This window comes from Amblyraja radiata, chromosome 9 (assembly GCF_010909765.2).
Source record: "Amblyraja radiata isolate CabotCenter1 chromosome 9, sAmbRad1.1.pri, whole genome shotgun sequence".
Lineage (NCBI taxonomy): Eukaryota > Metazoa > Chordata > Chondrichthyes > Rajiformes > Rajidae > Amblyraja > Amblyraja radiata.
The window spans coordinates 52,984,443-53,006,755 of NC_045964.1; the positions used below are offsets into that span (position 1 = coordinate 52,984,443).

Below are 22,313 nucleotides of genomic sequence, written 5' to 3' on the forward strand. Positions count from 1 at the left end.
CGATTTAACTAGAAAAGAGTGTGGATGGTTCAGTGCTCCTGTTTAAAGTCAGGAGGCTTTGGATTTTGCAATCTGGGCTCTTGTGTAAACCCTCTCATTCTGTGAGCGAATAAAAGCTACAAGGAACTGAGCCACACCTAAAGTTTCAGGAAGTTTATTTTTTTTCTCTAAAGAGCCAGGAACATCTTGGGCTGGAAACAAATCCCACCAGCACAGTGAGGGAAGACCATGTTTACTGTGTGTTCCTCTCGCTCTGTGAGCTGAGGGGCGAGGGGGCTGTGTGAATGGAGTCCAGCTTTACTTTAAGGTAGGGCCGTAAGCACCCGGGCCTGGAATGCACCTCTGCTGTTTCATGCGATGGAATTTGTCCACAGTAAGGGGAATCGTGCAGTAAACTGACACCGTGTCTGTACTTTGCTTCATTTAAACAGCCCGATTTAAACACAGTGTAGGTGTGTAAATATGAGAGTGTGTGTGTGAGCATGTGTGTGTGTGAGAGTGGCTGTGAGAGAGTGTGTGTGTGTGTGAGAGAGTGTGTGTGAGAGAGAGTGTGTGTGCGTAAGATATCCTGGCCCACTGCACGATCCCAATATCTGCTGGTACCTGCTCCGGCCACAATCCATACCCATTCCCAACATTAAGAGCTGGCTTTGAGCCGTGCAGATCCGGTTGGTAGCCATTCATAGTGTAGGACTGAATGTGACATTTTATACAATGGAGTTTTCCCCCAGTGTGGGGAGTCGTGCAGTAAGCTGACACCGTGTCGCTTTGCTTCATTTAAACAGCCCCCGTACATGACTTGGTACAAAGTATGAATTCTTCTTTAGCGTTTGTGCAAGTTATGAGAGTTGGTGCTTTAACTGAACCTCAGGACAATATCTTGAAGCTTGAAAAGCGTGTTGTTGTATTGCAGAGTGGTTTGTGCTTGGGTAAATCAGCGGTGCTGCCTGCTCAAACCGATTTTGTTAATTTCTTCTTGTAATTTTTAAGATGAGGAATGGTGCAGGCTTCTTCTCTTGTATCCGATTGCTTCAGGCCTGCATTGTTTACGGTGGAATTTTACAAATTTCATTTTTAAAGCTGTATTCCTGAAAGTATTTTTGACACAAACTGGAGGCAGGTGAGATTTGTTTTGCTGAGTCTTGCATGGTGGCATTTTGTTTGAATTTCCTGGCAGCACCATTAACAAGGCCCCCACCCCCACGGACTGTCTCCCTCGGATGGTCACGTCGCACAGACACATCTGCACTTTAGTCTGCTTTTACGTAATGTTCTTTGTACAAACCATGTTCTCGGGGTATCTAAACCTAAATTTTAGTAGTTACTTAAGTTATGATGTCGGATGGAAGCTGCATACCCAAATCTCGTTGTACTTATGTGCAATGACAATAAAATATATTATTATTATTATTATTATTATTATTATTATAACCGAGTTATCAGTTTCTGTTTGTAGTTTAATGCTGTGAGCACATTGCAGTCATTTGTTTAGTCATTTTGTTAGACACCTTAAAATGTTGTGACACAGAGACGTGGAATTCAGATTTCACAAGGTGTGGTTTGTGTGGTTTGTTAAGCACATTCATGAGATGGAGTCAAGAGTTAATGGGTGAACCTGCCTAAAAATAGATTTCGTTCCATGCGGAACATGATCAAGTTAAATTACTAAAGCAGTTTGCAGACAAACTGCAGAAGAACACATGCCGAGCTATATTTGAATTAAACACAATAAAAACGCAGGAGGAACTCAGCAGGTCAGGCAGCATCTGAGGAGGGAAATGGACAGTCCACATTTCCGGGCTGGGACCCATCTTCAGACTGATGGAGAAAGCTGGTAAAGAGAGGGGGAGAAACAAGGAACCGCAGATGCTGGTTTACCAAGGAAAGGCGCAAAATGCTGGAGTAACTCAGCGGGTCAGGCAGCATATTTGGAGAACATGGACAGGTGACATTGCAGGTCAGGACCCTTCTCCCAGCCTGAAACGTCACCTATTCATGTTCTCTAGATATGCTGCCTGATCTGCTAGGTTACTCCAGCTTTTTGTGGCTTTCAAAAGAGAGGTGGAGTTGGGGAAAAGCCTGGCTAGTGATAGGTGGATACAGGTGAGTGGGAGGGGGCATGACTGGCAGATGGATGGAATTAATGACAAAGGCCAGAGATGAAAAAGATATAAAAGGGCGTGAGTTAAGGAATGAAGAGGAGGAGTGAAAATAAAGCCGGAGGGAGTGATATGGGTGAATGGGACATCGGGGAGGGTAAAGTGGGGGGATTAAAGGGAAACGGGGGAACCAGTTGATAGGACTCTGTGGGTATGGTTGAACATACATGTGAGAGTGTAGCCTCTAACTTGAACTTGCTGGGAATTAGTGCATTTCAACATGCTGAGTAGGTATTCGATCTGCTTGTGTTCTATGTGTATGAGCTACAAACTCTAGTCATTTCACCACTGAAACTACAATCTCGTTCCAATAACTTGCAGTTGCAATGAACCCATGTCGAATAAACTATTTGTTTATCTACTTGGGCTTTCATTGATTTCAGAACTTGGAATCGCGCAGTTCCTAGCTTTTCCCACTAGTAGAGGGATTGAGAACCAGAGAACACAGATGTAAGATGACTGAGGACCAACATTTCATACGGGGAATAGTTTCTTACACACAGCATGGTCTTTGCCTGATGGAATAGTGGAGGAAGATTCCGAAAATAAATGTGATCAGTTTTGTCAAGAAGAAAAAGTCTGCTAGAAAGAACCAAGGAATACAAAGCAAACTGTTGATGGAGGAGAAGGGAGATAGCTGGTGGAAAGCGGTGAGGGGAAGGAGTGGGGCAAGAGCTAATGTTAGATGGATCCAGGTAAAGAGGGGTTGATTGGAAGATAAGTCAGGTGGGGGAAGGAAAGAAGGTGAGGGATGAAACGTAAAACCATGGAGAGATGGTGGGTGGATGGGAACAGGAGGGGGGTTGGGGAGAAAAATTAGGGTTGAGGCAGTAGTAGGGAGAGGGCTTTGGAATGAGTGCGTGGAAGAGGAGAAAGGATCTGGATGATGTTGGGAGAGTGGAAAGGAAGGTGTGCGTGTGTCGGGATAGGGAATGCTGGGTCATAGAACGATGGGTAGGGGGTATAGTGGTTACCTGACCTTAGAGAAGTCAATGTTCATACTTAAGCGGAAGCTTCCAGTTTGTATGTGGCCTCACTCTGGCAATGGTGGAGGCCAAGGACAAATAGGCCAGTGTGGGAATGGGAAGGGCCAGGGAGTAACACTCATCCTCACAGTGCCAGGATAGCTTTGAAGGACCAACTTGCTTCTGTAGTATTACTATTTATCATTAAACATTATTATTATAACTACTATTTGTCCATGATTTTGCAGGCATCCTCCTTCAACATAAACCTCAATGTCTTCCATAAGTGTGGCCCAAACCAAGATATGTCCTTATTTTATGAGGTCCTTACAGTTGTAACAGGAGGGGGATACTACATCAGGAAAAACGTGTGAAGTCAAACGGATTGAAAATCTGTTTAATTAACCTCCAGATATTATGTTAGTTTGAAGTTTTCTTCTCGGCTCCTTTAGAAAAATGTCAAAAAACTTATAAATCCAATTAAAGAATTTTGTGGCAAATACATTTCAGAGTAATTGTGCCAGCATCCCATGGTGTACATGGAGGGTCCAGTCTGTTATGTTGTCATGAGAGACATTATGGAATGACCAATGGAAATTTGAAATTCTGAAATTTTACAAGAATTTAGTGAGTGATTTTTGGAGGACTCATGAGTTACCAAATGTTCTAAATGTTCTAATTTCTTGTCTTGCACTCAACTAGAGCATTGCATTTTTCATCAAGCATTAGATAGCGGGCACAAAACAATGTGTGAAGGGAGATATCAATTGCAAGTCCACTTTTAATACTTGTGCAGTAACAGATCCAAGAACTCTCTCCATGAAGCCAGCTCCAATGCTCTGGATTTGGACAATACATTTGTAAGTGGTATTTTACACTGTAAACTGATTAGGACTTGCATGTAACTTTGCCCAAGTTTGAAGTTGTAACCAGAAGTTGGGAGACGACAAACAAAAACAGGAAATGTTGGAAAAACTCAGTAGGTTGGGCAGCATCTATAGAGAGAGAAACAGAGTTAATGTTTCAGGCCAGGATCATTTTGTCACTTTCTGTTTTTATTTCCGGCATCTGTAGGACTTTGATTTTCATCTGGGTAGAAGAGCAAGCCTGATTTCAAGTTTCAACCAGTCGTCAAGGGTCTTTTTGGAGCAAGGGCTTAATTACGTTCCTCGGATGTTCCTCTCTGCAAAAATAGAAATAAATTGTTTATGGCAAGACTTTTCCTAATTTAATACATCTCATTGAAATCTCCCCTGAACTACCTTTGTCCCAAAGAAAACAATGCAGCCTAGTCAATCTTTCCTTAAACCAAACTTCCATTCCTAGCAGAATTCTCATAGCTCTTCTTGTACCCACTCCAGTGCTATCCCGTCTTTCCTGTAAGCAGGTGAGCAAATCAGTACATGTAAGCCAAGCACACTTCCAATATGAACTACCATGCTACAGCTAATTAAGGCATTACGATTTCTGTTGAATAGTAGGCCACATCAGTGATGTGTAGTAAAATGCTTTACTGAATAATGCCAGACCTCCAAATGCAGCATTGGATAGTATTACTGCACAATGGACAAATGTGCAATAATACTTGTCCAACACATTGCCTGCACCACCTCCTCTGCTGACCTGCTAGCTTCATGAAGATGTGGAAAAGCACTCTGTTTCTGTGCAATATTTGGTATTGCGCCCTTAATTGTGATGGAAATGAAATAAATGATGGAAAAGCAAGTGAATATTTGTAATTATTCTTCCTTTAATTTCTAGCCACAATTTGTTAATTTGATAAATTTTAATTATTTCTCGCTTGGGCCTAGTGGGTTGCATGGTTTTGCAAAAAGTCTGAATCTCATCATTAGGATGATACCTGCACTACGAAGTACTGTCCTTGTCATTGCAGGGAAAATTTAATGGGCAATTAATGTGCAAAGGAAGCAGTGTGTTGCAAGCCAGGCTGAGGTGAGCTGGTTTTTGTGTGAGAATAATGCTGATAACATATTGAGCATTTTAGTAGTTCAATAAAATAGATGTAATTTAGGCAGTAAAATCAAGACCAATGTATGGCAAATGATAAACATGAAAGGCTATATTTACCTTTTGGTTTGGAGTGAGCATGTGTAAAGCAAACATTATTTAATGCTGCAAATTATTAGAGATAAACTATAACAGGAAGACAAGTTTGAACTCTTTGACATGCATTGAGATTTATGTGGTTATATTTCCTCTGATTTGCAGTATAGGCATTGATGGCATGGCTCGAATTTATTGCCAATACACAATTTCCCATAAACATATAAACGTAGAAAATAGGTGCAGGAGTAGGCCATTTGGCCCTTCGAGCCAGCATGATCATGGATGATCATCCTAAATCAGTACCCAGTTCCTGCATTCTCCCCATATCCCTTGATTCCGTTGGCCCTAAGAGCTATATCTAACTCTCTTGAATATATCCAGTGAATTGGTCTCCACTGCCTTCTGCGGCAGGGAATTCCACAGATTCACAACTCTCTGGGTGAAAAAGGTTTTCCTCATCTCAGTCCTAAATGGCCTACCCCTTATTCATAAACTGTGACCCCTGGTTCTGGACTCCCCCAACATCGAGAACATTTTCCATGCATCTAGCCTGTCCAATCCCTTAAGAATTTTATAAGGACTGGCCCAAATGGGACCCGGTGGGCCCCGTTCCCCCAACACAATAATCCACCACTCTCCCATTCCCCCAACGCAACCCATTTCCACCGCTCACCCTTTCCTCCAACCCAACCCGTTCTCCCAATGCAATTTTCCACTACTCACCCAGAGACCTCAACTGCGCAGGCGCTGCTCATTTCCCCTCATCCCCCAACACTCACTCCCCCTCCTCTTCCCCCTCCCTCTTCTCTCCAATCTCCTCATCCCCTCCTCCACACCTCTCCCTCCCTCTCCTTTCCTCTACCCTCAGTCACTCCCTACCCACCCTCCATAACCCTTCTCCCCTCCCAACCCCCCTGACCCGTTGGGCCCTGTTCCCCCAACGCAATATTCCACCACTAACCCGTTTCCCCCACGCAACCCGTTTCCAACACTCACCCATTCCCCCAACGCAACCCGTTCCCCCAACGCAATTATCCACCACTCACCCATAGCCCCCAACTGCGCAGGCGTGGCTCATACACTCCCTCCCCTCGTCTTCTCCCTCCTTCTCTCCCCTCTCCTCCTCCCATCCTCCACTCCCTCCCTCACCTCTCCCTCCATCTCCTTTTCCCTACCCTCAGTTACTCCCTCCCTCACCTCTCCCCCTAAACACCTATAGAAGACAAATAGTAAAGTTATCCTTGAAATTGACCCCCCCCCAAAAAAAAATACCAGACTGATCTAATCTTATTCATGGTTTTTTAGAGATACAGTGTGAAAACAGGCCCTGTGGCCCAACATGTCCGCACTGACCATCGACCACCCATTCACACCAGTTCAATGCTATCCAAGTTTCTTATCCACGCCCTACATATTCATGGCAATTTTACAGTGGCTAATTCACCTACAAACCCGCACGATATTGGGATGTAGGGGGTGATCCACGTGGTCACAGGTAGAACGTGCAAACTCCACACAGACAGCACCCAAGGACAGAAAAAACCCTGCATCTCTGGCACTGTGAGGCAGCAACTGTACCAGCTGAGCCACTGTGCAAATAGGAGGGGAATAATTGTGATAACAAACTCCCTCGGATAAATCAATGCCAAAAATATTTCCCAAGCTGCAATTGATCCATAACAACGCACAAATAACCACCCAACAGGTACCACAGTGTTGTTTAGCATTGGCTAGTGAGAAATGAGAGAGATCTTCAAGCACTGACTGAGAATGTTGATTTTAAAGTTATGCAATATAATTTACTTAATATATATGGATTGTTCATCCTCAGTTAAACTGCAGCTGCTCCCTTGTGGATTTTTCCAGCATTGATTCATGATACTACAGAATCTTAATTGGCTGGAATCCATGCAGATGGTGAGAAAGCAGCCCTGCTTGCACTTCATGGTCGCGCTCTGACAGGTGATCAAACGTACATGGTCATAGAGTTCCTTCCCTCCTGGCTAATAAAGTTGGCTGTGTCTAAATGATTTAGCAACAGTCGCTGGAGAAACTGTGTGCTTTGGGATGTTATTCCAGTAAAGCTGTGACTGTTTAACCAAAGGACCCAGTGCTATAAATTGCTCATTGATTGCTGTAACACTGGACTCCACTGAATTTCTTTGCAATTATGTTACTGCACTTAACATATTGCTAAATGATCGCTTGGGGAAATTGGGAAGCGGGCTGCAGGGAATGCCAGAATCTTAGTAAAATAGTCAAAATTACATATTTTACAAACATATAAAACATTCTTCTTGATGTTTTCATTGCTCCTTTAGTAGTTAATGTTTGGATTGTTGAAACCTTGTGTACTAATGTTGCTCCTTCCCTCTGCAAAGTACATTTTTAGACTCTCTTACACCGTCTATCATTTCTGACATACCAGATTCTTTGTCAGAACTAGTAAGGTGAGAAACAAGTTGGTTTTAAGTTACAGGGAGGGTGGCGGTGGGTTGGAGGGGGACATAGGTTCTCCTGGGGATAAGCTGTGAGCAAGGTTATCACGGTGATGGGTCCATGGGGGTAGTCAGGCAGGGGGAACATGGTCCCTTGATCATCAAACTTAAATAATGGTGATTAGAGAGGGAGAATGCAGACAAAGGAATGTCAAAGTTGCAAAATGCAGGGCTGTAGAACATGTCCAGCAGGTTAGGTTGTACGAAAACAAAAAAAAACTCAGCCTGGGTGGTGGATGGAACTGAAACGCAGAACATAGAACAGTAGAGCACAAGAACAGGCCCTTCAGCCCACAATGCCCTTGCCGAGCATGATGCCAAGGGCAAAATGGAAATTAGAGGTTGGGGTGGGGTAAATCCTGGCAAGTGATAGGTGGATACAGGTGAAAGGGGGTGATTGGCGGATGGGTGGAGATAGTGATAAAGGCTAGAGGTGAAAAGGAGACAAAAGGGTGTCAGATGAGGAAAGAAGAGGAGGAGTGAAATGTGAAGTTGGAGTGGTGCAGGAAAAAGAAAAGGGGCTATTTCTTTAAACTGGAGAAATAGACCGTGAGGTGCTGTTCTCGTGTTCATGTGACCTGACCCAGGCAATGGAGAATTCCAAGGGCAGAAAGGTCAGGAAGGGTCATCTTATTCCTTTCCACATGATTTCTTGGACAAGAACACTGATGTGGATGATGGACAGTGACGTGAAGAAGTGAAGTTATTATACAAGCTCCACTCTACTATTTCTCTGTTAATATTGTTGTATCAAGAGTGTAGCTGCTCTGTAACCTGGTTAACAATCAAGATACAAAAGAATAAATCCCGAGTGCAGCTTCTCTCTGTATTCAATATAAATAACGTGGACCCCACCAGCAGGAAATTGTTTTCAATACATGTGTCAGCTTTGTGTGAGAACATTCATCTGGGGCATTTTCATAAATATACTTTGGGGAGTGGGAGTGGTAAATTGTATTTAAATTGGAAATTGGATTTAAATTGATTTATCAATAATCGTTCACCAGGCAGGTTCCAGCACTTTCCCAAATATCTTTGTTTACGGGAGGTAGTGCAACAAAGGTTGCGTCAATCTGAATATTCAACTTTAAGTGTGAGAGTGGCAAATTTCAGAGGCCTGCTTTAGTTCATTCCCAGTATATTTGCATTGCTAAGGCCATTGGTAAGACCAGCATTTATTGTGTAAGTGTCCTTGTGAAGGTAGGAGTGGGACACCTTCTTGAACTGTCGCCAGCGTCTGTTATTGCTGATGAATGGGAATTACAGCATTTTAAACCAGTGAGGACAGAGTGATGCCGTCTGTACAAGTCAGGATGCTCTGCGGAAGCAGTTTAATTTAGTTTTAGTTGAGTTTAGTTTATTGTCATGTGTATCGAGGTACAGTGTAAAGCTTTTTGTTGCGTGATATCCAGTTAAAGAAAAGACTTTCTACGATTACAATCAAACCGTCCACAGTGTACAGGTGAAGGGTGCAACACTTCTTGCAAGATAAACTCCGATTAATGATAGTTCAAAGGTCTCCAATGAGGTTGGTGGGAGGTCAGGAACGCACTCTAGCTGGTGAGAGGACGGTTTGGTTGCCTGATAATAGCTGGGAAGAAACTGTCCTGAATCTGGAGGTGTGTTTTTTCAAACATCTTGCCTGATGGAAAGAGGGGAGAAGAGGGAGTGATCGGAATGAGACTGGTCCTTGATTATGCTGGTGGCCTTGCCCAGGTCCTTGTTCAAGTGGTTTAGCGATACTGTTGAAGGAAGTTGATGCACAGCGGCTTTTAGCTGGAGTACACTGCAGCCATTGTGTGCCCGTGATAGAGGGGACAAATGTTTAAGATTGTAGTTAGGTGACCACAGGAAACTTTAAGGTTGGGTCCTAATTTGACCATGCATACTTTAATAAGTCTTATGCTCAGCTTGAGCTTTCCAGGCCTCTCCATCATTGCCTTTGCTTGAATGAGCCCCTTTACCCCACATAAGTGAATGATCCTGGCTTCATTGCTTGAAATGCATGTTGTTGTGTGCGCAGGTTGTTGTTGCATGACCTAACTAATCAGCGTGCTAAGACATAAGCTGCTGGAGTAACTCAGCGGGTCAGACAGCATCTCTGCCGAAAATGGATAGCGATGTACCAGGTCCCTTTATATCTGGTACAAACTAGCATCTGCAGTTTATTTTTATTATATCTAATCTCCATGCAATTCAGCTGGTCAGGGGAAGGAGCTAAAATCTTTAGAAGTCCTACCTTCAGTATTCAAAGGGGGTTAAGTTGCACGCACTATTGCATCCTTGAGCAATGAGCATAATGTCACGGCGCTCATATAATTGAGAACTTAAGTGGGCAATTAATCATTTCATAATCGTTATCAAGATACACAATATAATTTGAGTTTCCACCTACACACCAGTCTACAACATAATCCTAAATCTGGCAGGTTAGCATTTAACAATTAACTGTAACGTTCAGTGCCTGATGAGTAAATAGCAGTTTAGTATGAAAAGGAAAATGTCATCAGTCTCTTTAGGGGCTGGAAGGACGTGGAAATATTTGAAGAGCTTTTTATGGGAGGGAACAGTAATTTTACTCCCACGCTGTTCTCATTTCACACAGGGTGAAAATTCAGATTGCCAGTGATCAGAATCAGAAGATTTGTTTGATATTGTCAAGTCAAGTCAAGTTTATTTGTCACATACACATACGAGATGTGCAGTGAAATGAAAAGTGGCAATGCTCGCGGACTTTGTGCAAAAAGACAAACAAACAAACAACCAAACAAACTACAAACAGAATGTAACAGAATCACATATTCTTTTCCATATTAAATATTGTGGGCGGAAGGAAAAAGGGAAAAAACAGCAATTTAAAAAAAAAAAAGCAATAGAGTGGTACAGTAAAGTTAGTCCCTGGTGAGATTGGAGTTTACAGTCCGAATGGCCTCTGGGAAGAAACACCTTCTCAACCTCTCCGTTCTCACAGCATAGCAACGGAGGCGTTTGCCTGACCGTAGCAGCTGGAACAGTCCGTTGCAGGGGTGGAAGGGGTCTCCCATGATTTGTACCATTAGTATCAAAGCTAAATCATCGGACATGGATGGATGTTTATGTACAGTCTTCTCACAAATTCAGCTTTTAAGCCCTTACTCCACACAAATAAGCATCCTGTGTTTGAGTAAAGGTTCTGACTGTCTACCTCATCTATGCCTCTCATAGTTTAGAGAAATAGCCTGGAAACAGGCTCTACAACCCACCATGTCCAAGCTGGACATTGATCACCAATTCACAGTAGTTCTGTGCTATCCCACTTTTACATCCACTGCCTACACAATAGACAATAGGTGCAGGAGTAGGCCATTCAATGTGATCATGGCTGATCATCCACAATCAGTACACATGCGGGGGCAATTTACAGAGGCCAAATAAACTACCAACCCGCACACCTTTGGGATGTGGGAGGAAACTAGAGCACCGGGAGGAAACACGCTGTCACAGGGCGACCAAACTCCATGCAGAAAGCGCCTGAGGTCAGGATTGAACCCACATCTCTGGCGCTGTGAGACAGCAGCTCTACATCCTGCTCCCCTGTGCCACCTTCATTACTTTGTATACTTCTATATGGTATCCACTCAACCTCCTACGTCCTAGAGAAAACAGTGGAAGTTTGTCCAGCCTCTCATTATAGCTAACATTTATTCAGATTTTGATTTTGTACAGTGTTAAACTATTTTAGAATTGTCATATTTTCATGGCACATTACATTGTGCTTTCCAGGTCTAGGCACTGGGAACTGATGGCAAATGAGTCGTTGCTCATAATTCCTAATGACTGCTCTTACTGGGAGATGCCAGAGGCAAGTCATGTTCAGCCAGAAAACTGACTAGCTCTGGGTCACGTCAATCCAAATGGTTGGTTTATAAGACACCAGTGGGCTCAGATGAAAGTTAACTGCTTCTCCATTTAGAGGATGAGGTTAGATGTGAGGAGAAGGTGAAATAGATAAGGAGAAGCAGCAAAAACAGGATCGTATTGAAATATCTTAATCTTCAATTGATTAATTTTACTCTTGTTCTCTCTGTAGTCACACCAGAAGCCATTGGGTTTTTGTCTGCAGTTGGAGTCTTTGTTGTCTTGTTGGCAGTTCTGTTCCTCTTCATCAACAAAAAACTGTGCTTTGAGAAAATTGGAGGCCTCCCATGCCTTGAACTGAAGCGAGAAAGGAAGCGGGTACTCGAGAAAGCTGGAATCCACAAGGGCCTCGGTGAGTCTTGTGCTTATTTCTTAACGTGGTGCTGAACATCAGTGGGCTCCCTTTTAACTAAAGGACGGAGGTTAAAGGTCAAGAGGGAATTTATTTAAAGGAAATCTGAGAGGGAGGATTTTCAATGGGAGGTGGGTATTTGGAACAAGCTACGAGAGAAGATGGTAGAGGCAGGTACAATCTCAGTAGTTCAAAAGCATTTGGACAGGTATGGATCGGATAAGATTAGAGAGATTTCAGCTAAATGCCGGACAAAATGAGCTTATTAGGCATCTCGATTGGCTTGGACAAGTAGGCCCGAAGGTTAATGTAAGTTACACCCAACGTTTCGGTGAGGGGCAGTGTCTTGGGTTAGAATAAAATAGGATTGTTATAAAATGGCTGTTTGATATACTGTGTGGACTGAAGAGATTATCTGCAGTTAAGATGCTTTGTGATCTATGACTAACAACATTGGCATTGTTATTGAGAGAGCTGTCAATTGATTAGCTATAACAAGCTGCTAATTATTTGTAATATGGAAATTAATGGCTTGAAATTTAGAGATGGCTTTTTATAAAGCGTAATACTGAGTCATAATATCCTCTCCTGTCTCTGGTTGAATATTATTCCAAGTAACTAGCGAATGAATAGTTCAGCCTGTTTAAGAAGGAACTGCAGATGCTGGAAAATCGAAGTTACACAAAAATGCTGGAGAAACTCAACAGGTGCTGCAGCATCTATGGAGCGAAGCAAATAGGCAACGTTTCGGGCCAAAACGTTGCCTATTTCCTTCGCTCCATAGATGCTGCTGCACCCGCTGAGTTTCTCCGGAATGGTTCAGCCTGTTATTTCAATCAAGGTGCTTATCATTTAAATGGCTTAACATCTCTGTCTAGATAGATGTTATGGTAGCAAGACTGATTGAGAGTGTTCATTGTTTGTTCCCTGTTATCAATGGCAAAAGTTTTCTTAGGCAGCAAAATAGATATTTGGGTACTGGAAGATAAGCCATGATGAGCCTGTCCACTGGAACACCAGTTGCATGTCTGATCCGTACTTTGTTATGAAATAGTTAACATTTATTTCCATTATGAGTCTGCCATTGATTTGTTTGTGTCTGGGGCTCCTTAGATTGCATGCAGGTATTAACTTTCAACTGTTGCAATTTTTAAAAAACATTTTAAATAAGGCTCATTGATTTGTATTTATATCCAATCATGACATGAGGCGGCAGATCCTGGCTGCAGATCAATTTTTTTGTCAAGATTTTAATCGCCGATGAATGATTTTAGTGTCATTTTTGAATGACCTGCTCTGAGATGAGCATTGGACACTGGGCCAGGCTTGTCTCTGTAGCATCAATGCACAATAGCACCAGCAGCACAATTATTAGAGTTATTTTAGCGATACGGTAAAATTGCACTTTAATAATTCTGCGCTGTTATGCAGTGCTGCCAGGTTAGAATAATTGCACTAATTCACATCTCAGCTGCCGTCAAGTACAAAGGTTTATTTTTTTTAAGCTGTCATGCCTTGAAATCTGCAGTGCTGACAGTTGAAATAAGCCAGAATATCATTGTCAAATTTAATATTTAAACAAAGCAAATAAACCGGACAAATATTGATTCCAAGTTGTGCTAGTCTGCAAAGCAAGCCTCGCTGTAATTTACAGTAGTGTGTGTGTGTGTATATGTGCGCGTGTGTGCACACATGTGTTTACAGTATATTTCTGTAACCCCTCCCACCCCACCAGTTCTCTTTGTCTGCGCCCCCCCCCTCCCTGCAGATGATGATTCATCCTTAAGCTGCCAGAAGATGTCCTGTAGCCAATAAATCTTCCCACTCGCTTCTCTGATTATTGCACCTTCGAAGATTGATGGAAATCATTGCCCAGTTCGAGACTATTTGTCTGTTGTGTGTCAGCACAGTTTTTGGCATCTTGGTTGAAGTTGATGAAACCCTTTCTCCTGTTCTCAAGTAGCCATATGATGGAGCAATCTGCATTCTAATTGTATCTTAAAACCTCTTCTCAATAATCCTTTCCTTCAAGTTTATAATTGTCGTTGCAACTTCTCCAGTCATTTCTTAGTTTTGGAAACATCCTCCCTTAACCTTTTCTAACTCGGAGAGGGAAATATCCCATGTTAAAGATTTTCCAAATCTACTGTTTGTATTCCTGATATTGTAGAGGTCCACGCATTGTGCAAACACTCTGTTTAATAATTAACCAACACAGCCCTGTCGCTCACGCACGCATCCCATCATTATTTTACTACTACTGTGCCGTCGCTCATGAGCACACTCGAGTTCCACTCCAACTGCCGATCCTTCGGATTCCAACTGCCGCTTTTGAATTCCAACCACCTGACGACCTGCCCCCCCCCTGACCGCGTGATTGATTGGCCCCAGGTCACGCCCGGTCAATGCGAGAGTTCGAGCCCGACCAACTGGCTCAATACCAAACTGGCTCAGGCCGCCACAATATCATGCTCAGGAATTCTTCCTGTGTCTTTTGACTGCCCCAATGGCCTCGAGCTGTTCCCAGTATGCCTGCCAGAAATTCTTATTTTGTAGATGGGAATTAAAATTGAGAACTCAAAGGATTTAGATTAGCAACTGGGGCAGGTTCACTCATTGCTTGTCATACTGACAGAGTAAAACCGGTGAGAGAACGTTGCCCCTTCCAGAGCAGCAGCACTAGTGCATATCTGATGGGCGGGCAGTGATGGCACGGTGGCCCAGCGGTAGGGTTGCTGCCTTATAGCACCAGAGACCCTGGTTTAGTCCTGACCACAGGTGCTTGTCTGTACGGAGTTTGTACATTCACACTATGACCGGCATGGGTTTTCCCTGGGTGCTCCGGTTTCCTCCCACACTCCAAAGATGTACAGGTTTGTAGGTTAATTGGTTCCGGTAAAATTGTAAATTGTCCCTAGTGTTTGTAGGACAGTGTTAGTGTACGGGGATCGCTGGTCGGCATGGACTCAGTGGACCGAAGGGCCTGTTTCAGAGCCGTATCTCCAAACCAAACTAAAAAAGCTGATGGAGTATTATTGGTGTAAAGAAGGCTTATTGCCAAAGACGTCACCACTTGCAGTTTTACTGATCCTGAAAACTGTTGTCAATGGCCTGGAAAATGCAGGTCTGTTTCCTGCTCGCCCTCCCTGAGACCCAACAGAAACCAGTGGGTCTTGCCAAAGAAAACAAATGGCGTGTTTGTGCTCGAACACTGCTTTCCCAACACTCCATTGAACAGCATAAATATACTCTTTGACCACCAAAAGTATTTGCTTTGGTGTTTGGTGGTTAAGGTTATGCAATCAATCAACAAAGGACACTCCCAAGGACGTGATTCTTGAGTGGTAGGCAAAATGGTAAAGATGTCAATTTCTGTTTCAGCACTGGAATTTCATTGTCGACATCTCATTTCAAAGAACAAGGTTCTATTTTTTACATCCCACAGAAATCTCAGCGAGCAGCCACTGTCTTTAAATCCCACTGTCACTCAGAACGGGTTTCTCCAGCATTTTTATCTACCCGCAAAATCTAATGTTCTTTCCTCCAGAAAATCTAATGGTTGGAAGGAATAGAAATTGAGAACTAAGAGAGGAACATCTGTTCATGTTGTCCTACTCAATGTTTTCCTGATAAAATCTTATTCAAATTGTCATTGACGTGTTCAAAGTTCAAGGTCTCTTCACACAAGTACTTTAGTTTCCTGTAGTTAAAAACCTCGTCTGGAGAGGGACATTTTTCCTTTTTACCTTCTTTATCATTGATCCTTCCCTTCATAAAGTCACAGGGTCATACAGCATGGAAATAGACCCTCCAAACCTCCAAACCTGTCCTATCCATGTACCTGCCTAATTGTTTCTTAAATATTGCAATAGTCCCTGCCTCAACAACCTCCTCTGGCAGCTCGTTCCATACACCCACCACCCTTTGTATGATAAAGTTACCCCTCAGATTCCTGTTAAACTTTTCACCCTTCACCTTAAACCTATGTCCTCTGGTTTGCGATTCCCCTACTCTGGGGAAGAGAATCTGTGCGTTTACCCAGTCTACTCCACTCATGATTTTATACACCTCTATCATCCCCCTGCCCTCCAAGAAAGTCCCTGCTTGCTCAACCTCTCCCTATAGCTCAGACCCTCGAGTCCTAGCAACATCCTCACCCTCCTTCTATAAACTCTTAGAACAAAAACCCAATGGCTTCCTCCTGCTGTGTGTTTGCTGATCTTTACAAACCAATAATCAAGTTAAATTAAACTTATTTTAAGTTCATGCAACATTGACCATTTCTCTTTATGTCATCAATTCATTTTTTTTATGTCCGAACACTAAAGTTTGTACATCGTACCGGGGGACAAAAAGGGATGTCATTCTATTGGGTGGTAGAATTATACAGCAAAAGCATAATTTGAAACTAACAGTCTTCGGATAAGACTAGAAGCAAGTTTATCTTGATCCAATGAGTTCGTCCAGTAGTTTGTTTTGGTTTACTCAAGACTCCTGCATCTACAGTCTATTGTGTCTTCTTAAGTCTCTTAGAAAATGTTGATTAGTCCTGAACCATGTTGCCTCTATGTCCGGTCTGCGTATTTTGGGAAGGATGCGAAGGTATTAGAAAGGTCCTACGAAACTTACTAGAATGGTTCTTGGAGTGAGGGATGCCAAGTACAAGATTAGAGCAGATGACCTAGTTCTGTTTCCCTGTACCTGGCCTGGCATCTGGTGGACTCTAGGGTCTGGTTGACAGTGAGTTGGTCCAGGACGAACTGCACTCAGCCCCAGGTTCAGGCTGAGTGTGGCTGAGACCCCACGCAGGGCAGCTGTCCCCAACAGTAGATGGTTCAAGGACCAAGGAGCACAGATTTAAAGTCATCATTAAATATGTAGAGAGGGCTGTGAGGCAAAACACCGAATATGGTGATGACATGTAACTGAAATGGTTGTCAGTGTGATGGAAACTGACAACCATTTACCACTTACAGAGTCAGTCAGGGTGCCAATCGAGAGAAAACAATTTGCAAAGCCTTGGGGAAACGATGGAATCTAACAAAATGCTGGTAAAGGCTTGATGGATTGAATGGTCTCCCACATCATAAGGACTCTACGATTCTGTCTGTGCATAAAGATAATCTCATGATTATTGCATTAATAATGATACAAACATCAATTATGCTGCCTGTACAGCGCTTGGACTCCGTGCATTCAATCATTAGTTTTGTGCCAATTAATAAGGACCCAGATGCTGCAGTTGGAATGATGATAAAACAGGCACCCTCCAATGTCATCACACTATGAAACTGTCAACATCTTGTGGAATACGCATGTGTTCGGTTGGAGACATTGAGAAGGTGCCACCACAGTTTTCTGCCCCTTCACAGATTGTGTTGTTTCACAGTTTTCTCCACCATAATCTCCACACGTCTTCTAATTGCTGAAAATTTCAGATCCTGACAAATTATTTTTGCAAGAATTATGGACGTTTAAAGTCTTGTTAAGGTAAAATTACAGGTCAGCAAATCACCTGGACCTAAATAAACCAATTTATGTTTATGGATTGTAATTCCCTTAGATATATCTTTCAGAATATTACAGATTTTTACAATAATAGATATTTTCTGGCTTTTAAAGAAATTTTTGATACTTTAGCCTCTGTTGTAAAATTGTGTTCTAAATATTACTTTGCAATCTGTGCAAAATGTTAGCCAAATAATATGCATCATGTTTCTTGGCTTGCTGCCTGTGTGAATTCCTCAGTGTTTGACTGCTTAAATGGATCACGCTTGATACTTGCTAGGGACCTCAGTCTCAACCATCTGATGGTAACCTACACCAGAAGGGGAAGCCCACGTTACCGAGACCGGGCTGAGACCGGGGTCCAGAAGAGCAAACTATGACTCTTGGAGACTACTGGTTAGTTTGTAGTGGGGGGGTGGGGGTAAAGTGTAGCCCATCATGGCCTATTGTTGGCCCGGGAAGAGTTGATGATGGAGGGATAGAAAGATGGCAAAAGTGGAACCAGTAGGGCGACTAGGGTGGGGGAGGGGTGGAGAGAGCAAATGCAGAGGTTACTTGAAATTAGAGAGATCATATGTTGTGTGCCATTATGGGCTTCAGCCTTCCTTGGTCATCTGTTGCTGACCCTGCTTTGTTCTGGCCTTTTCCTACAATACAATACAATACAATACAATACAATACAATACAATACCATTTATTATCATTTGAGCCTCAGTGAGGCTCAAACGAAATTCCGTTTCCACAGCCATACAAACAAAGACAATTTCCTACAGACATACACACAATTTAATTCACACAAACATCCATCACAGTGAACCCACTGTGATGGAAGGCAAAGTCTTTTCTCTCCCCTGTTCTCCATTTCTCTCCCGATATCCAAGCCCCAGGCGGGCGATGCTAAGTCCCACGGCCATTTTAGGCCGTGCCGGGCGATTTACGGCCCCGCTCCCGGTCTAAAGTCACAATGTTGGAGCCCCCGGCGTGCGCTGGAATGTCCCACGGCCATGAAGCCGTGCCGGGCGATGTACGTCCCCGCCCCGGGTCGTTCCAACCCTGCGACACGGGCTGGAGAAGTCGCGTTGCGGGAGCTCCGGAAAGTGGTCTCTCCCCCCGGACCCGCGAGCTCCCGATGTCCCAGTCCACCGGACCTGCGGCTGCGTTGCTGGAGCTTCCGAGCCCCAGGAGTCGAGTCGCAGCAGCGAGTCACCACCGCTCCCCACGCTCCGAGGCCGGCCAGCCCCACGATGGTGAGTAGTCCGCAGCTCCGCAGTCTCCCGAGCCCCCGGGTCGTTCAGGTTGGAGGCTGCTCCACGGTGCTAGGCCCCAACGACAACGGAGACCCGACAGGGAAAAGTTCGGGTCTCCCGGACAGTGAAGAGATTTTAAACAGTTTCCCGCTACCCCCCCCCCCCCGCCCCCCACATATATACATTTAAAACCAGTATTAAAAAAACACCAACACTACATTTAACTAGACAAAAAATAAAAAAAAAGACAGACAGGCTGTAGGGGCCGCTGCAACGGGTGAGTCGCGCCGCCACCGCCAGTTCCCTCAGTGGAAGAGGGTTGTCTGCTGCAAAGACCAACCTAAAGTGCTGGATGGTGTAGACTGGGGAATTCACCAATGTTGTACACTTAGAAATTCTAGAGCAAAGATTTTTATGTAAGATAACAGCTAATTTATCCATACTCTAAGGCAAGTGAAGCTCACCTTTGCTAACTCATTGGTTGGATCTGAAGCCTCTCTTTCTGTTCTTTAATTGGATTACATTTATTGGAATCTATCTGCAGAATTCATATTTATTCCATTTACCTTCTACTTGGGAAATTATTTGAACTGAGTAAAGCAGGCCTCTCGAATTAATACTTTCTATGTCAATCGATCTGAAGTTGGTGTATGTTGGTGAGGATCTCTATTTTTCTAATTGTGGCTCTTGACTGATGTGTATTGGCTTTTCTTATTTCTCCTTTGGCCCGGCCTTCCCTGGTTTGTTTTTCCCACTTGGTGGACTGGTGGTTGTTTCTCGATGGTGATCGTGTGTTAATTGATTATGACCCTCATTCTGTAGTTCACACGAAAGTAACCGTTGACACACATTAAAACATTGGGACCACTGGTGATGAAGGAGTGTGCTTTTTACTAGTTATGGCTTCGGAAGAAATTTCAAAGAAGGATCCCACCACACAGTCTCTCTCATCATGGATGTCTCAGATGTCTGAATCATTCCAACAAGCTGGGAGCTCCATTTCCACTGCATTTCTAAAGCTAAATCTTCACCAAGGTGCACCTAATCAGACATTGAACACTGGGCCACCAGGCTCCTCAACAAAAGCAGAGCAAGAGAGTCAGGAGCATCATTCTGTCCAGGTAACGGATCCAGTTTTAAGTGCTGCTGACGATGAACAAAAATGTGCAGAACGTGATTTACACGCAGCGTCGAGCGATGAGTTGCAAACTTTGGATTACCAGAACACTGAGGTAGGAACATATTCTATTGATGTTGAGACAAATCAAAGTTTGCAAGATGAAAACTTAAGGTTATGCAATGGATTAGATTCAACGGCTGGAAAGGACATTGTGTATACCGAAATGGATGCTTATGACTCAGAATCTTCTAGTGATCTGGCTGCCATTCCAGAAGAAATTGAGAAGGTAAACGATCAGGATGGATCCAGTCACATCTATGTCGATATTATACCTGAACCAGTATATGATGATGTTGGAAATTATATGGAAAATAAGCCAGGTAAGATGGAAAGGAGGAGCTCCCGCTTAAGACATGAAATAATTGTATAAATGACACTTTCTGCTATCTTTAATTCTTTCACCAGTTTATTTAAACTACAGGAGTCCATTATTGCTTATGATATAATCAGAGTGGAGTATGCTTTAAAATCCATGTTACCGTCGGTAAAGAATAGAATTGAATCTTGTTTTGTACTTATTTTAATTTAGATTAGTTACTTAAAATGTATTTCAAGTAATTGTTAAGTTGGAGTGGGAATTATTATTTTAATTCCTGTTGTTCTAATGCTGTTGGCATTTGAAGCTTATCTGTTGGTGGGAGATGGTGGAATCATTGAGGGTGTGAAATTCTGTTGATATTGTAAATTGTACAGCAACTAAAATGTTGCCATTTCTATAATTGCATTACTTGTTTGCATAACAAGAATTTTTTTTTGGTATGTAATTAAGAAAAACGCCTCCGATTATTGTAATAGGGCTTCCTAACAGTGTTGGGAAGTACTTTAGTTCACATCCTCTTTTCCATTATCACCTGCCAACGTAATAACATAGCGCCTGCCTCAATGGTTCCTTGCTGTCTCTTGTCCTAGGTTAAGGAAGGAAAACCGTCTCAATAAAGCCCGGAGCAAAACAATCTGATTGATTTCCTCAAAAAATGTTTTTTTTTAAAAAGATTTTGTGAATATGGTTAACCTTTTAAAATATCCATCAGTCCTTACTGAATAGTTATATCTAGTTCCATTCCTTGATTATGTGCTAACCCAGTAACTCCTGACCAACAGACATACACATCACCTTCCTTAGCCACATAAAGATAAACAGTAGCTGAATGGCTTGCTGTTGCTCGTGGATTTTATCTTTATAATACCTCCTTCCAAATGCGTGTTCAGGCTAAAGAGGGCCATTTGCCTTTAAAGATGGAAGGATTGGCTGGCATACATTGTTCAGATGTTCCACAGCTAGTATCACACATTATCTGTGGCCAGAGCTCCAGTCTTCACCTATTAGAATTGTTAGGTGATTACTGTTACCAAGCCTCCGTCCCTCAGAGGTGGGGATAGAAACATAGAACCATAGGTGCAGGAGTAGGCCATTCGGCCCTTCGAGCCAGCACTGCCATTCAATATGATCATGGCTGATCATCTAAAATCTGTGCAACATCAGGATGCTGCCACTGAGCCAATGGCTCCTTTATCCAGATGAGAATACTCCATTGGATGTCAACCTAGTTCTGAGATTGTAAATCTCGAATGATTACATGGATTGAAACTCAAATCTTTCAACTCAGTTTTGAAAATGCCACCACTAAACCAAATCTCAGGCTTTTGCCCAGCAGTAATAAAGTAACCTTGCTGAGCCTGGAAGTGGGATTCCAATAAGAATGACTTTAATGCCAGTGATAACTCATTAAAATTAAATCGGCTAGATTTAAATCACACAAATTCAAAAATCCAATCGGACTTTGACTCACCTTCATTTTAGCTTAAATAATCTAATACATTGAAATTAAAGTTGATCTCTTCCTTAATATAACAGCCTAGACCTGCAAAATCAACTTTCAAGTAAACTTGCAGTTTGTCTTTAAATCACTGATGGGTTTTCTTTGTTAATGCATTTCAGCTAATTCATAATATTTATTCTTTGCACTTTGTATTATCTGCAGTCATTGCTTGCTAATGAATCTTGTTCATGTTTTTTGCTGATAGCTTTTATCATTGCTTCTATGTGGTGTATTTTAAGTGCAGCTGATTTTCCTTCAACATTTTTTTGTTACGAAAAACACATTCAAGTATTGCAAGACAGAAAGGAAGCTTAAATCAAAATCAGATTCCTGAAACCAGTGCCTATTTATATCAAGCAGTTTGATTGAACATTTACGAATTGTGGAACCACCAGTAGATTGTTGGGCCTGATCGCTTTGTAGTGTAAGCTTCATTGAAATTAATTTGGGTGCATAACAGATTACATTAGATGGGGAAATTACATGCAAGCTGTATGTAACAGAAAGTTGAGCTAAATGGGTGAAATGGGAAGTAGCATTTTGAGAGGCATAGTGGCCGGTTGACTAAATTAGAGGGAAACAAGTAATCCTACTGCCAAGTGACGGTGTGTTGCAAAGTG

General features: G+C 42.8%; 1 protein-coding gene across 7 annotated transcripts in view; it reads left to right on the plus strand.

The window, feature by feature from the left end:
* The window catches only part of syt16 (synaptotagmin 16), a 125,718-nt gene that overhangs the window by 62,432 nt on the left and 40,973 nt on the right, over positions 1-22,313 (plus strand). For 2 of the 7 annotated variants that reach the window (XM_033027428.1, XM_033027433.1), the window contains exons 2-3: positions 11,759-11,938; positions 19,591-20,193. In XM_033027428.1, coding sequence (XP_032883319.1) covers positions 11,759-11,938; positions 19,591-20,193 — 783 coding nt within the window. Of the gene's footprint in view, positions 1-128; positions 308-5,018; positions 5,078-11,758; positions 11,939-19,515; positions 20,194-22,313 lie in introns of those variants that run through there. The other 5 variants (XM_033027434.1, XM_033027435.1, XM_033027430.1 and 2 more) reach the window with 4 other exon arrangements.